This window comes from Tetrao urogallus (genome assembly GCF_951394365.1).
Source record: "Tetrao urogallus genome assembly, chromosome: 13".
NCBI classification, from domain to species: Eukaryota; Metazoa; Chordata; class Aves; order Galliformes; family Phasianidae; genus Tetrao; species Tetrao urogallus.
The window spans coordinates 15359393-15373863 of record NC_136826.1 but is presented as its reverse complement, the minus strand read 5'-3'; the positions used below and the strand labels follow the sequence as shown (position 1 = coordinate 15373863).

Below are 14471 nucleotides of genomic sequence, written 5' to 3'. Positions count from 1 at the left end.
CTGCATCTGCCTTCCCAGCAAAATTCCATAAACTCACTGACCAAAAGACGTTCTTTTAAGAATACTTATTTAAATGGGGGGAGGGAGAAGACCTTGCAGCAAAAAGGAAGTTTCAATTACTTTGTGAAATCAAGCAGAAAAATTAAGATCTAAGCACACTTTATTAGCTCTGACAAGCAAATGTTGGTGCCTTTGTTTCTGGTGTGTGCAAAACTTTTACTGAGTGTGCGTGTGTGTTTTTGGGTTTGTGGGTGGTTTTTTTTTGTTTTGTTTTTGCTTATTTTGTTTTTGCTTTAATAACTTTTAAGCCAAAGAAATACCCTTTCTCCATCTTCTCTTTGTTACAGCTGGGTTGTGCAAAGGCGTTCAAAGTAAGGAACTGACACAGAGCTATCGCAAAACAGCTGATTCTTCTCTAAGCATCCTCGAACATTTCCATGTGTCAATGCTACTTCACAACCACATTCATCTATCTAAAATCCACATGAATAAGCATTTCCCCTGCCTACAGAGTTTGCCAAGCACAGTAACAGTGCAGATAACTTCAGAATTTATAGCAAGTTAAGAGACACTGGAAAAAGATACACTGACTTATACAGTTTTTTACAGTTATTACACTGATAGGCTGACTCTTCTCAGATGTATTTTGCATCCATACTTTCTTCCAAGATGGCCTGGCTCTTAAGAAGCATTTAACATTCAGTTTGTAGTCTGCAGCACAGGGGCAACCAAAGAGCTCTGAGGAAGCACACATATAGACAACAGTGCCTGCAATGAAAGGGTTGTGGCTCCTCCAGAAATAAGATTTTTTTGGGGGGTTCCACAACTTTAGAGAGCTCAGGAGAGCTGCTATTCACCACGAGGCTCAGCCTGAGACACAACTGCCTTCACCAGCTCATGGCTATCTGTTCCCCAGGGCTGCAAAGCGGTACAGCAGTCAGTCTTTCCAGCTTCAAGGACCAAAAAGCCCCATTTGCTTAGAAAACAACATTCAGTCCAAGAGCAGGTCCTGGCAGACAGAAATGAAACTTCAGTTACAAGCTGAATGTTTTCCATGAGACATTTTCCACGAGCCAGGGGAAGGTAAGGCACTAACTCTGCTCCATGCCTTCTGTTCCCCAGCTATTTCCCCAGTTCAGCTCAGCATAGGACAAGCTTCTCAGCCCAAACACCAGCTAACATCTCTCTCTGTGGCACACCAGACCTACAGCTTGTCCAGGTTTTGGACGCAGTGTTTCAGATGGGATGCTACACTTGCAAAGGATGCAGAGCAGTTCACCCTCTCCTGGTGTCACGCATAGCAGTAGCTACCATGACATGCAATGGGCTCTCTGCATCTCTCAGATATTCATAACCCATGATCCAGCTTGAGAAAGAGAAAAAAAAAAATTTGGCAGGAGGCATATCAAGAGCATTACAAGGAGCATCCAAGCCAGCTTAAAAGGGGAGGGTGTTCGTCCAAGCATATTCCATTTCTCCATATTGCCAACAGCTCAAATGAAACAAAACTCACCCCAAATTAACTCACCGACACAAGGACTTACAGCCTCGCTCCACTCACCAACAACATCAGCAGGCCAGAGATGGCCATAAACACCACATTTCCTCTACAGAAACAGACCAACCATAGCATTCACCATCTCCACTACACCTTGAGGTGTGCCACAACACAGCTCTCATCCAACCCAGCTGGCCGGGCCACCAGCAGGAAGGATACAAGGGAGGTTTCTGAGCAACTGGTGTATTATGGGGAAATCACTGCAAGGAAGATCATACACTGCCATTTACAGCAGGATGCTGCAATTGGACTCACCTCTTCAGCTTTATGGGTTAAAAACTCACACCTTTTGCAGTGGCAAAAGGCAGGAAAGAACATCTTCCTCAAAGGGAAAATCAGCACAAAAAAACAAGGAGGTGGGTCAGATTTAAATCTAAACAGGTCCACTGCACATCCATCCTAGGGCCACTGTTTATAAGCAGAGAAAGGCAACTTTATACACAAAGATTGCACATTAGTGGTTCCTGGCTTTTCCCAGGAAGAAAAGCTGCTTTTCAGCTGAACTGCTAGTGTAAATATGACAAACCTTCAAACCACACATGGCTGAGCCCGAAATGTTACAGGGAGAAAGGCAAATAAGCAGCGCAACTGGAGATGGAAGAAGTCCCGCACCAAAAACACAAGGTGACCTTTGAAACGTCCTGAAACTGGGCCACCATGGGATAAAGCCATCCCTGCAGCCCCGTGCCACCACAGGCAGTCCCTAGTGATGGTTTTGGAGGAAAAGTGCTGGGACCAGAGCACAGCCCCCAGCACTGGTGGCAATGCGAAGCACTGCCCACGTCTCACATCTCAGCTTCATCTCTCCTTAAATGAATCACGTCGGAGCAAAGACGACAGCAGAGTTTGTAAATAAGCTTTTTTTTTTTCCCACCTGAAAAATGTGTTTTTAAGCCCTTGGCTGCTACTCTCACCAAGCATTACTTTTCTAACTGCCCGGGTATCTGTTGTCCAAGGCGCCCAGCTCACACAAGCAGCGCACTGTGCTCAGCCCACATAATGTGACTTATGTCCAAAAACCATCTCGCTGGTGGAACAGACCCCTCATGTATTCCCCCAGCCTGGAATCAGGCAGCCATCTGTATTTGTGGAAAAGGTAACCTTGAGAGCTTTAACCCATCCAAGAGGCGAGAAGGGAGGTGGGAGAGAGGATTAAGATAAGGATATATCAGAATTAAAAATTCCCTCTTCCCTCCCCCATGGAGCCCTATCTGCCATCCCGTGCAGCTGTGAACACTGTGTTATCTGCCTGCGGGTTCACACCAGCACTCCTCCTCAATTAGCATAGATAGCTCTCAAATCCTTTCAACAATTTGTAAGCCAGCTTCTTTGCCACCAGCTTTGTTCAAGCAAAATTCTCCCAGGAGGGACTTGGAGGTCCCAGATGGAGGATGCAGAAGACAACTGCCCACAAGGAGGGCTGGAGAGCACAGGAGACCATTTCAACTGCTTAAGACAATCCCATCCTTCTGGTTTCCCCATTATAGAATTATTGAAGTTGGAAAAGACCCCAAGATCATCTAGTTCAACCCCAGCCCACCCCACCGTGCCCATAGCCACGTCCCTCAGTGCCACATCTCCATGATTCTGGAACACCTCCAGGGAGGAGGACACCACCACATCCCTGAGCAGCCTGTGCCAATGCATCACTGCTCTTTCAGAGAAGTAATTTTTCCTAATATCCAACCTGAACCTTTCATAGACCAACTTGAGGACATTACCTCTCATCCTATCAATGTTACACCTTGCCCAGGAAGGTCTCCTGTCTGTAACTACCAAACTACTACAACTGTGGCACCAGCAGCGCAGTGGATTCCTGGCCAGTGAGGTAGGAAAATAACCAGCCCAGCTGCCAGCATCTTATCTCCATTCGGGCTATTACTGGCAGGTATCAAAAAAGTTCAATTTTGTTTTTGAAGCATGTCCCTGATCAGCCTGGCTCAGCAGGGGGAACTGCAAACAGACCTCTGCCATCCCTGTCCCAGGCAGCACAAAGTCCGCTCACAGAAAGGCAAATAGCACAGGGCAGCCCAAAGAGATTCAACAACAGCAAAACAGGTTGGATACTAGGAAAAATTTCTCCTCTGAAAGAGTGCAAATGCATGGACACAGGCTGCCCAGTGAGATGGCGGGGTCACCATCCATGGAGGTGTTCCAGAACCATGGAGATGTGACACTGAGGGACACAGCTGTAGGAATTGAGGATCTTAGTGGTCTTAACCAGTCTTCGTGACCCTATGAAAATGCCCCTACCTGCATATCAGGGGCTGGTGAAGCAAAGGGACATAAATGCCAGCACCACTCTTAACCCATCCTGAGACAGCCAATGAGAGCTGGATTTTTTCCCAGTCCTTTTTAATAAGGGAGAGAATCTCCCTCCTTTCACCCCAGGGCTGCTTTGTTACCCAGGCACCACCTGAGGCAACAGCACTCTATGTTTGCAGCTAAGAAAAGAATGGAGGAAAGACAAGAAATCCCACAGCAGGGAGGCATTTAGCAGCCCAATGCTGGCATAAAGCGACGCTGGCAGGGCTGAGACATGGCATCCCATGCATTGGGGTGTCCTCGTGGGGACAGACCTGTCCCACGAATGAACTGCGATAAGCGGGCCAAAAAGCACCCAAAGGCAGCCCCTCTCCTGTTCCCGTGCTATTTCCAAACAATGCCATTTTTCCAAAACAAAGTGTTTTGCAATCCTTGAGCAATCCTTTCCTTTTGAAATAAAAGTGAAATTTTCTTCGTTCTCCTCTAGGGCAGACAAACACACAACCACAGCAGCAACCACCAGCTCCAAATACAGCCGCCCTGCAGACACAGCGCTGCACCAGCAGCTGCTCTCAGTGCCTCAGGAATGCTCCCAGGTTCAATTTTAACCTGGAATTTTCCTGCTCAACAGCTTGACTTCTTTTCTGCACCGAGTTCCCATAACCGAGGGATTCCACTCTATTCAACTCTTGGATGTTCTTAATTTGTTTCCCTAGAAGACATTGCTTGGTGTCTCAGAATATTAAAACAGGCGTATCACTAAGAAGCCAGAGTGTTGAAGACGACCTGCTTCTCACAGCAACATACAGATCTTAGCAAAGGCATGGGAAAAGTGACTCCACAGCAAAATGCAACCAAAGCCAGTAACGTGATTTGCTCCAAAAGAAATGGAGATGAATCAAACCCGAAGGAAGCAGATTTCATGGCTGTGTTAACTGCCCTGCAGCACTTCAAACTGCCAGTCCAAAGGCAATATACAGTAGAATTTACATTCTGCGGTCATTCAGCCACTCGTGTGGTGCAAAAGGCCTGCACTTGAAAATAAAAACCTATTGAAAACATTTCTGGAAGAGATTCACTGTTTAAAAAACAAACCAAACAAAACACCCACGAGCTGAGACCGAGCAATGCAGTCACAGAAAACAGGGATGGATGCAGCTCAGTGCATATTGGTGGGGCAACATGAAGGGTTAAAGTTCGTGGTGGCCTCACGCAGCAAGAGCATGGAGGCTCTATTTAGGAATCAGAAATAAGGAATTTTGCCAGTTTTTACCCCTGATAAATCCGCATTCCAATCTGTCAGCTATCTTGTTATCCCCAGAGCTGCTGAAGTGTCTCTGGCTGTAACCACGCATGACTCCAGCTTTGAGTAATGGAAATAAAGTATGTGTCCTGAAACTGCGGCGTTCCTTTCCCAACCCCAGAGGAAGAAATGGACCCCGAGCAGCTCAGGGCCTTGGTGCAGGCAGCAGGAATGCTGCACACCCCGTGCCCTCAGCTGCCCACCCCAGCAACCCCACATGGGAGAGGATACCACAACGTTTTAAAGAAGATGACAAGTTTTCACCTAATTCAGCAGCTTTGATCGTCCTCAGTAACAAACAAACACCCTTCTAGATTCACAGGTCCAGTTTGGCTGGCAATTCATAACCTGCAAACATTTGGAAGCAGTATTGTAAAATTAAACAAAGCTATCATTTACAGGAAACCCTGCCTCGAGTACAAATTATAGAGTTGTTAAGTTTATCTGGCAATGCCTTGCCCCTGAGTGCTATATAATTATTCCTAAATCTTTCAGGAAAGAATGCAAATATTTTAAAGCCGTAATTCACTGACAAGGAGGAAGTCCCATTTAACCTTTTGTGCATATTTTGATACCTAGAAATTAACCCTTCCTCACCACAACTATTCCTGGTGAGCTCGCTGAGCTCTCTGCAGCTTTAGGATTGCTGGAAAACGCCAGCCCTGGAGCCAGGCGTGCCAGTTCCTGCACAGAGCCTTCCCGGTAAGGGAGGTTTCTGCTGCTGAAAAGGCTGCTGTTCTGGCAATCCCTTATAAAGGAGCCTTTAACAGAGCAGAGAGTTATGCAAAGTTCTGCTCTCTGCATCTCTTCAGCAGGGTGGGTTCAATGGGGCAGAACAGCCCCGAGCTCCATCCGTCTGCTGTTCCAACCAGCCACATCTCCCCTGCCCGCCAAGCCACCGCTCTCCAATTAACCCACGCTAATCACCCAAAGCCACATGGCTGAGAACAGTGCCACCTCTCTCACAACGCAGCCCCTGTTAAAAACCACCCAGACCCAAACCTTGTCAAAAGGCAGCACTTGGGCTATTGTGTGCTCTGCCAAGCAGCATTATTTATTTACAGAGCTCAGCGCTGGGCTGTGTCCCCCAGCAGTTTCCAGCACCGCTGCTCAGGTAGCAGCAGCTGCCGCTGGCTGTGCACCAGCACCACCCTTCCTTCACTCACACATGAAAAGAAAACGTGGCTGCACCAAGGTGAGGCGTCCAGCTAATCCAGGAGTGTCACAGAATCACAGCACAGCTTGGGTTGGAAGGAACCTTGAAGATCGTTCTGTCCCGATCCCCCCTTGGCATGGGCAGGATGCCAGACAACCTCAGTGGTGCAGATTGGTGCTTCCAGTGCACAACAGACCCTGGGTTTTTCTGCTGGTGGAAGCAGGTTGATGGATTTCCATCCTCACCGCTAGCTAAAACCAACAGTTCTTAGTACAAACATAAACACTGCACTGAGAAATCACCCAAAATGGATTGAAACCCCACTGTGTGAAGAAGCCCAGATGACCCAAACCATTACCTTGCTCTTTCAGAAGCTTCAATAAGGCGCTGTGACCGTGTCACTGTGCCTGCAGAGTGGACACAGCCCAGATTTATGGTCCCCACACCACCTCTGGGCTACAGTGGGATGCTATGAAACCAAACTGACAAGTCACTGTGCTAAAGGAAAGCTCTCTCATTATGAGAGCTAATGAAAGCCAACCACAATTATTATGTAAGCAGCATTGAATCACAAGCAGATGCTATCAAAGCCATTTTTTCCCCCCAGTAAGAAGAAAAGCACATGGTCCCATGGCATCCACAGCTCAATGCCTGCACGGAGCCAAACCCAGTTTGTTTGCTTTCCTTCAGCCCAAACATGAGCAGCAGCACTGCTCTACCCTTATCTGCACACGGGGTTTGTGCCCTGCCATGGGACCAGCATCACCTCGTTCTGTCACATTCTGTCATTCTGTGCACAGCAGGTACTACACTGCAGGAGCACACCTTGCCTGGCACCACCAACACCCATCACCAGCAGTCTGCAGACACACACTGCTGCCCCCATGCCCCAGCAAAGGGCAGACCCAAGCTACAGAAACAGTCCATTATCCTCCTGCAACCTCAGTGGGAACAAAAAAATATAATAATAAACCTTACACAACTCAGAGCAAAGGCAAAGCCAGATACCCACCACACACACCTGGCAGGGGAATTCACATGCAGCAGGTTTCTAATTGTTCTGGTGCCTTTGATCACAGTGATGCCCTGTCCTCTCATGGGAATGGACCAAGGAAACCCAGGATATGTGCATGAGGTTGTTTCCCCCCTTACTGCTATCACACAAAGCCTTACCCTATCTCAGGGAAATTTCTTTGTAACAGCACCCACTGGAGCTGGGCAAAGCTGTTTGCTCTTTCATTTTCCATGAGGCAAAGTTACCTTCTGAGCTGACAAACAAACAAAAAGGCACCTTGTGAAGCAGCTCCCTGAAGCCAGATGGCTAAAAGGCACTCCAACAAGATCCTCGTGTTTGTAGAAATAGCAAAAAGCAGTGTTTCCAACCAGTAAAATCCTGGCTCCATCCTTATATTAAATCCAAACAAGCTCTGCTCTTCAGAAAGGGAAACAAAATGGACAGCGCAGAGAAGCAAAAAGTTTGTATTAAAACCCTTGTAATCTTCTTAAAACACCATTATTAAAACCTGCAGCACCAGCCAAGAGTGATTTATCATTGCCTGTCATCACACCCTGCAGCACGGGGATTTTTATACCTAACAGTCAGTGCTACCAAGCTCCCCCAACGCATCATTTCTCAAAGCTGCCTCTTTTCTGCCAGAAAAATCCCCAAATCCAGGAGAGTTTCTGGGGATGCCAGCCACACGGAGCGATGCGACCCAGCACCAAGCAGAGAGCTTGGCATCTGCAGGACCCAAAACTGAGGTGTTTTGAAGCAGGAGGATGTTATAAGTCAATGTAGGTAAACAATACACAGACAGTTATTCCAGCTTCTTTCTGAAGAAGAGTCAATGGGCCATGAAGACTTGGGCTGCCTCTTCCGAAGGCACCATGAGGCACCTGGATCTCTCTGAAATCCAGACACCCTGACATTTGGGGTTTTCCTATGAAGCTGTTTCTCTCACACACCCCAAATCACCAGCAATTTCTAGAATAGCACAACAAACCACAAGAGGTTAAACCTCCTGCGCTGCACTTAAACTAACCTAACTGTGACCCCAGGAAAGGAACAGCCATTGGATGTTGTGGTTCTGTAGAAACTCAATTACCAAAGCCAATTTCCTACGAGTATTTGAAAAAAAGAAGAAAAAAAAAGAAGGAAGAAAAGCAGCAACAATGCCGACAATGTGTATGGGCCACATATTTTCACCTCCTGAAAGCTGGCCCGTAAAAGATCAGTTCCTATTCCCACAGAAATGTTGAAACATATTTTAAACATTTCATCATTGTTTGCTCCCATCTGAATTTGCTTAAAATCCAGACAATTCTCAACTCCTCAATTGGAAACATTAAGAGAAATGCTTCCTCAAAATCCTTTGGTCCGGGCAGATGAGAGAAGGATGGACATCCCAAAACCTCTGCTGGAAAGGGAAAGTAGTCCATGAAACACTAAGGAAAGTCTTTAGACTAGGAAGCAGGTGAGACAGCCCCTAACAAAATCATTCTTTTTTAATTAAAATGCTTGGCAATTTAAAATAACAATAAAGGAGGCAGCAGATTCCTACCAGAGATGCACAAAACCCAGCAAACAGACTGGAAGAGGTTGCTACAGGGGAGCTCACAAGGTAATTCAGGGAGCAGGGGCGAGAATTCAAGAGTTTTCCTGAGCCCTCACATTGCTTAGCAATGGGAGAAGGAAGTTATCTTCATAATCTCAGAAGAAAGAGAAAGCAGAAGGAATGCGAGGAATGCGAGGAGGTTATTGCCCCGGAGACCAGCGCTGGCAGCCCCCCGCCCCCGGGAGCTGGAGGGGGGGCACAGAGCTTTTTGGTTAACAAGGACTTCCTTGGAAAGGGGAAAAAAAGAAAAAAGAAAAAGGAAAAAAAAAAGGCAAGCAGAACAAAAGCAGGGAATTGAGTCCCGAGGATCGCTCTTTTTTGGAAGGAGGTGAAAGATTTTGCAGCAGACACAGCAGCGCTTTCCAGGGAGCGGTGGGGTCACCAACCATGGTGGTGTTCCAGAACTGTGGGGATGTGGGGATGAGCACGGTGAGGTGGGTTGGGGCTGGACTTGGACATCTTAGTGGTCCTTTCTAACCTTAATGATCCTACCATTCTACCATGATTCTCCACCATGGTGCTGCCCAAACCTTCTCTATCAACACACAACCCTGGCTGCACCCCAGAGACAAACACATTGCCCACACCCGACAGCAGCTGCCAGCCCACCCCACCTCCACACACACCAGCACCCTGCTGGGACCCTTCCAGCCTCCATCATTGCCTACCTACACCTCCAAGAAAAAAAAAAAAAAGCCTCATCTGAGACCTTCTCCCACCAGGGTCACCTCACACCCACAGCTCACAGCCTCATTTCAGCCTAAGCATTCCCTGCTCCTAGCCCAGAAGGGATGAACACACAGTGCAGGGAGACACAGCATCCCACAGCACGGCAGCTCTGCCCGGCGCCTTGCTCTGCTGCAGTCTCAGGGAGAATAAAAAGCCTGTTGACATACGAAAGCCACAGAAAATCTCCCTGAAATTACAAAACAGTCCTAAAAACATTGTGCAGGAGGCCTGAGCTGCACAGTGTACACACTCCCATTCAGCCTTTTAAAAAAACAGCTACACGTCTAAGGAAACATCTGATAATTAAGGCGATTTTAACAATAGATAATCATTTGACTATGAATCGTACGGAATGTAACGACTGCTTATTCTGGCAGAAAAAACAGAACTTTCTATGAAGCATCTGCCAAGGAAAACGATACTCCCACTCAGCCCGGACCGCGGTTGCCGGTAACCACACAGTGCACGAGGACACAACGTGCTGCTGTAGCAGAGCAGCCCTGCAAGCTGCCGGAGCGCAGCGCAGCCCCGGCTTCTCTCTGCTCCATCTCCAGCAGTCTCTCTGCTCCCGGGCCGGTGCTCGCAAGCTGCCAGCTGCCCCCCGCTGCTCCCAGTTGCTCGATGACATTAAAAGCGGCTAAAAATACACTCAGGGTTTTGCTCATTTGCTTTTCCGAGCTCATCACAAGGATGTTCTCCGACGGTTTCCTCCCTGCCCATGGACAATCGTTCTATTAATGCACCCCAGGGTGGGAGACAGCAGTCCCGGCTCCATCAGGCAGTCAGGCACACCTGCAGGCAGAGCGTGAGGAGCATGCAGTGCTCCCTGGGGCCAGTCCCTACCCCAGAGCCCCCCAGTGCCCACAGCCCAATGTTTCCATTGCTCAGGAGGGCACAGCTGGGTGACACAGTGGTAACAGCACTCAGGTGACAATGGGGCAGCAGGGCACTCCTCCAGCAGATTCAGGCAAGATCCTAAAAGCCCAAAGCTGAGGGGCCAAGTGATTCCTCAGCCACAAGGAAAAGAACCTCTCCCATGCACCACCAACAGACACACCTATTCCATGAGATTGGATTAAATGAGAAATAGAAGCATCGCTCCTAAGATTGCAGAGCTCTGACTGCTTGCAGCCACCTAAAAGCCAATGTTTTCCAAATCTGCCTCAAGGACTCCTCTAAAACCTCCACACGAGGAAATGAAGAGATGGGAACACATTACACCTCCACAGGGCTCCCCCAGGTTAACAGATGATACCTTCCACCAATCAGAGAGAGCTTTTTTCCCTTTTAATTGGGGAAAAGAAACACCTCCTTCCTACAGCTCGCAGGAAAAGGGAAGAGATTTCCACAAGTCCAATGCCTTGGATCAAGAAGGAGCCTCAGCTCAAAGGAACGCTGGGTTTTTGGTTTTAAATCACAGCCACCCACTGGGATCTCAGGGATGCCACCATCCCCACCACCAGCTCGCATCCTATACCACACCAACAGAGACGCTCTCAATGCCAACCCTCCACACCAGGCAGCTCTAAGTGCAACAGAAGCAAGACTGCACATCACCGTGACACAAAGTATCACAGGGCCATAGGGCAGAAGCTCCTACAGACCTCATCTTAGGAAAATCCCAGCGCACATTCCTCCTGGAGGTACCTCTTTACACCTCCAACACCAGCTTTAAATGAAAGGAAACAATTTCTCTGCTTTCCTTGCTACAAAGAACAGGTTGTACACCTCTCATGGAGCAAGGAGCTGACCAGCTGTGCGCTTCTTTCAGAAATGCCCACTTACATCGGCAAGATATAATTAAAATACATGATATACCTGCCATTTACATATTCTAAACCTAATCTAAATAAATATTAACTCGAACTCCTAGGTAATTATGCACAAGGAATACCCATTTAATCCAACCAGAACAGCAATGGCGTGGATAAAATTAAAAAAAATAAAGCATCAGCCCATTGCAGCACAATGTTGCACAAACCTGCTGCTCTGGAAGAACATAAATAGGGTGAAATACCCACACGAGATGCCCCCACGTCCTAGAAGGACTCCTGCACCCACCAAGTGAGGACATGTCCCACTTGCTGTCACACAGCTCGTTGCAGAGATGTCTCTGCCCACACTGCTGCATGTTGACAACTCAAGGCCACCAGATCTGTAGGCTGGGTAAGCCCCGCTCTGAGAGCAGAGAAACCCTACAAAAAGCAGTTTGCTACAGCCTGTAGGGCACCTTTCTGGAGACACACGAGGAAGTCTGGCTGTGCACCGTGATCTGAAGCAGTTCTGCAGGAGGATGGGAGAGCAGCACACAGCCAAGCAAACCAGCACCGAAACGTAAAGCAGAACCCAACAGAGCTGGGTTCCTTCCCTCACACACATCATCTCAGAGCACATCGCCTTCAGCTGAATCACCAATGGAGACCAAAGGTCTGGCTGATGACTCATTTTCGGAGGCACCATGTGCACTGCAGACCTTCTGTACCCATGTCAGACCTCAGCCCCCATGAGGGTCACAGGAGACACCTGGCAGTGCTCACAAAGCCCAAGGCAGCAGGATGAGCTGTGAGCACCTCTTCTTTTGCATACAATGGCTGAGGAGCAGCCCAAGGGGGGGTCAGGAGCCTTTTAACACCACACACACCAAAACCACCGCATCTGCAGGGGAATATGAAACTGCAGCAGGTGTTGCACCCCACGCAAGGTTTAACTCCAAGGGCAGCAGCATTCAAGGCACGTTGCACTTTCAAGGAGCACACAGTGCACTGCATTTAGAGCCTTCCACCAAGCCTTTTAACACAGAACTGCAGAGGACCTGTTGCAGCTGCAGTTTTCCCACATCCCCAGCACAGTGACATAACCCAGGTGGTGTGTTCAGCGTGGCACAGCAGAAAGCCCCTTACCTTACCTTGCTCCTCGCACATCTCTGAGCCCTCCTTACAAAAGGTCAGCTTCACGAGCACTGCTACCAGGATCCAACCTGACATCCCCCAGCGATCACCTTAAATACCATTCTATGAGATAAGGACTGGGACAAACCTTCCAGACACCGGGGTTGCAAGGAAACATGCCTATGTGCAGCTCCTCAAATCAAAGATAAACCCATTTATTAGAGACCTTCCCAAAGCAGGGAGGGCGGAGAAAGTGTGTTAACTGCAACCGGTCAGACGTTTCTCATTAAAATATTTCTTGGAGAAGTGAACGGGCCCTCAATTTCACTCAGTCACGGGAGAAAAGAGAACCATTAGCCTGCCAATATAAAAGTGCATCCGATTGAAATCATTTCAAGGATAACGTATGCGGAACTGGAGGGAGCGCCAGTGCTAAAGATTACCCCCAACTTCTCTATCCGCCATCTAAAGGTATTTACTTGGGGTCTGTCTGTGTTGTGACAGCGTCCCAGACTGAAATGAATGCCCCTAACACTCCACATTTTTGAACCATTCAGTCATGCATTTTTGTTATTGTTAAAAGTAGTGCGAAATTGCAGTGCATGAGCCGGAGTCCTTGGTGGTCTCCGAGGATTCCAGCTAAAAAGGCACTTCCTTTGTTCCGCGGAGAATGCGGTCCAGTAGGTCATTCAGAAGGGGAAATAAAAGCAGCAGCCCTGGGAGGGAGACGAAGGATGAAACAAAAAGAATAAAATGTTTTGGGTGTGAGCACATTAGCTACCATTTCCTACGGCTGCCGGCTGCGAGCACTCCTGTCCCCGGGATGCGCGAGTACCTCGGGATGGGGGGGGGGGAAAAACAACCAAGGTGGAGGAAAAAAAGAAAAAAAAAAAGGAAAGAAAAAAAAAAGAAATCATTTCGCTGAGACTTCGCCCGCCCGTAGCGGGACGGCTCCGGGGGGGGAAACGGCGGCCGCAGCACCGCCTGCGGGAGCGAGCGAGCCGGCAACAGGCGCGGGCCCGGCCCGGCTGAGCTCGGGGAGCCGCACCGGGATCCGGAGCCGCAGCCCGGCAGCGGGAAGGCAGCGCACCCCGCGGAGCCCGGCCCGGCGGAGCGCGGGGCTCCGAGCACAAAGGAGCCGCGATCCTCCCCGACTCACCGCTGATCTCGTGGCTGGGCGCTTCGCTCTGGCTGAAGCCTTTGGCGGCGTAGAGCCTCCGCACTTCGGAGCAACTTTTAGCGCGGGGCTCGGCGGCCAGAAGCAGCGGCAGGCTGAGGGCGGCTAAAGTGCAGACGAGGGGCGGCAGGGAGCCGCGCCGCCGCGGCATGGTGCGGGAGGGCGGGGGGGGGCCGCCGGGGCCGCGGCCGGGGGAGCGCGGCCCGAAGCCGGAGCCGGCCCTCCGCCGAGCCCGCGCCGCGCAGGAGCCGCGCCCGCTGCCGTGCACCCCGCTCCTCTCCGCCGCGGCTCCGCTCCGCTGGGCCGTGCGTGCGGCGGCGCTCTGCAAACTTGGCCCGGCAGGAAGCACATGGGGTGGTGGTGGTGGTGGAGGAGGTGGAGGAGGAGGGAGAGGGAGGAGGAGGAGGAGGGAGAGGGAGGCGGGGAGGGCGGCAGCCAAGCAGGATCGCGCAGGGCTGGGACAAGCCTCTGCAGCCCCCGGGAAACTCAGGAGCCGGGATCCACCCGCCCGGAGAGGCGGAGCGGAGCTCGCAGCCCAACCCGCGGCTGCACGCTCGCCCCGAGCGGGAGATCTTCCCCGCCGCCCGGACCCGGGCCGGACCCGCCTCCTCCCAGCGGGGCTGCGGGGACCCTACCTGGCTCCGAGGGGAGGAAATCCCTCGGTGCGGGCTGGAGGCGACCGTTCGTTTTGAACTGGAGCTGGAAATGCTGCGGCTCTGCTCCAGGTTTAATACATTCACTAAGCCGATGAGTTTTGACATCGCTGTGACAGGTTTGAAC

At 49.9% G+C, this 14471-nt stretch overlaps 1 protein-coding gene across 1 annotated transcript in view; it reads right to left on the bottom strand.

Moving 5' to 3' along the window:
• GPC4 (glypican 4) overlaps nt 1–14042 on the bottom strand; it is a gene marked incomplete at both ends in the record, with an annotated part of 60097 nt that extends 46055 nt beyond the window's left edge. Inside the window, 3 exon segments of the mRNA XM_079541994.1 lie at nt 13674–13855; nt 13857–13996; nt 13998–14042. Of these exon segments, the coding sequence (XP_079398120.1) occupies nt 13674–13855; nt 13857–13996; nt 13998–14042 (367 nt within the window).
• Nucleotides 14043–14471: the final 429 nt, after the last annotated feature.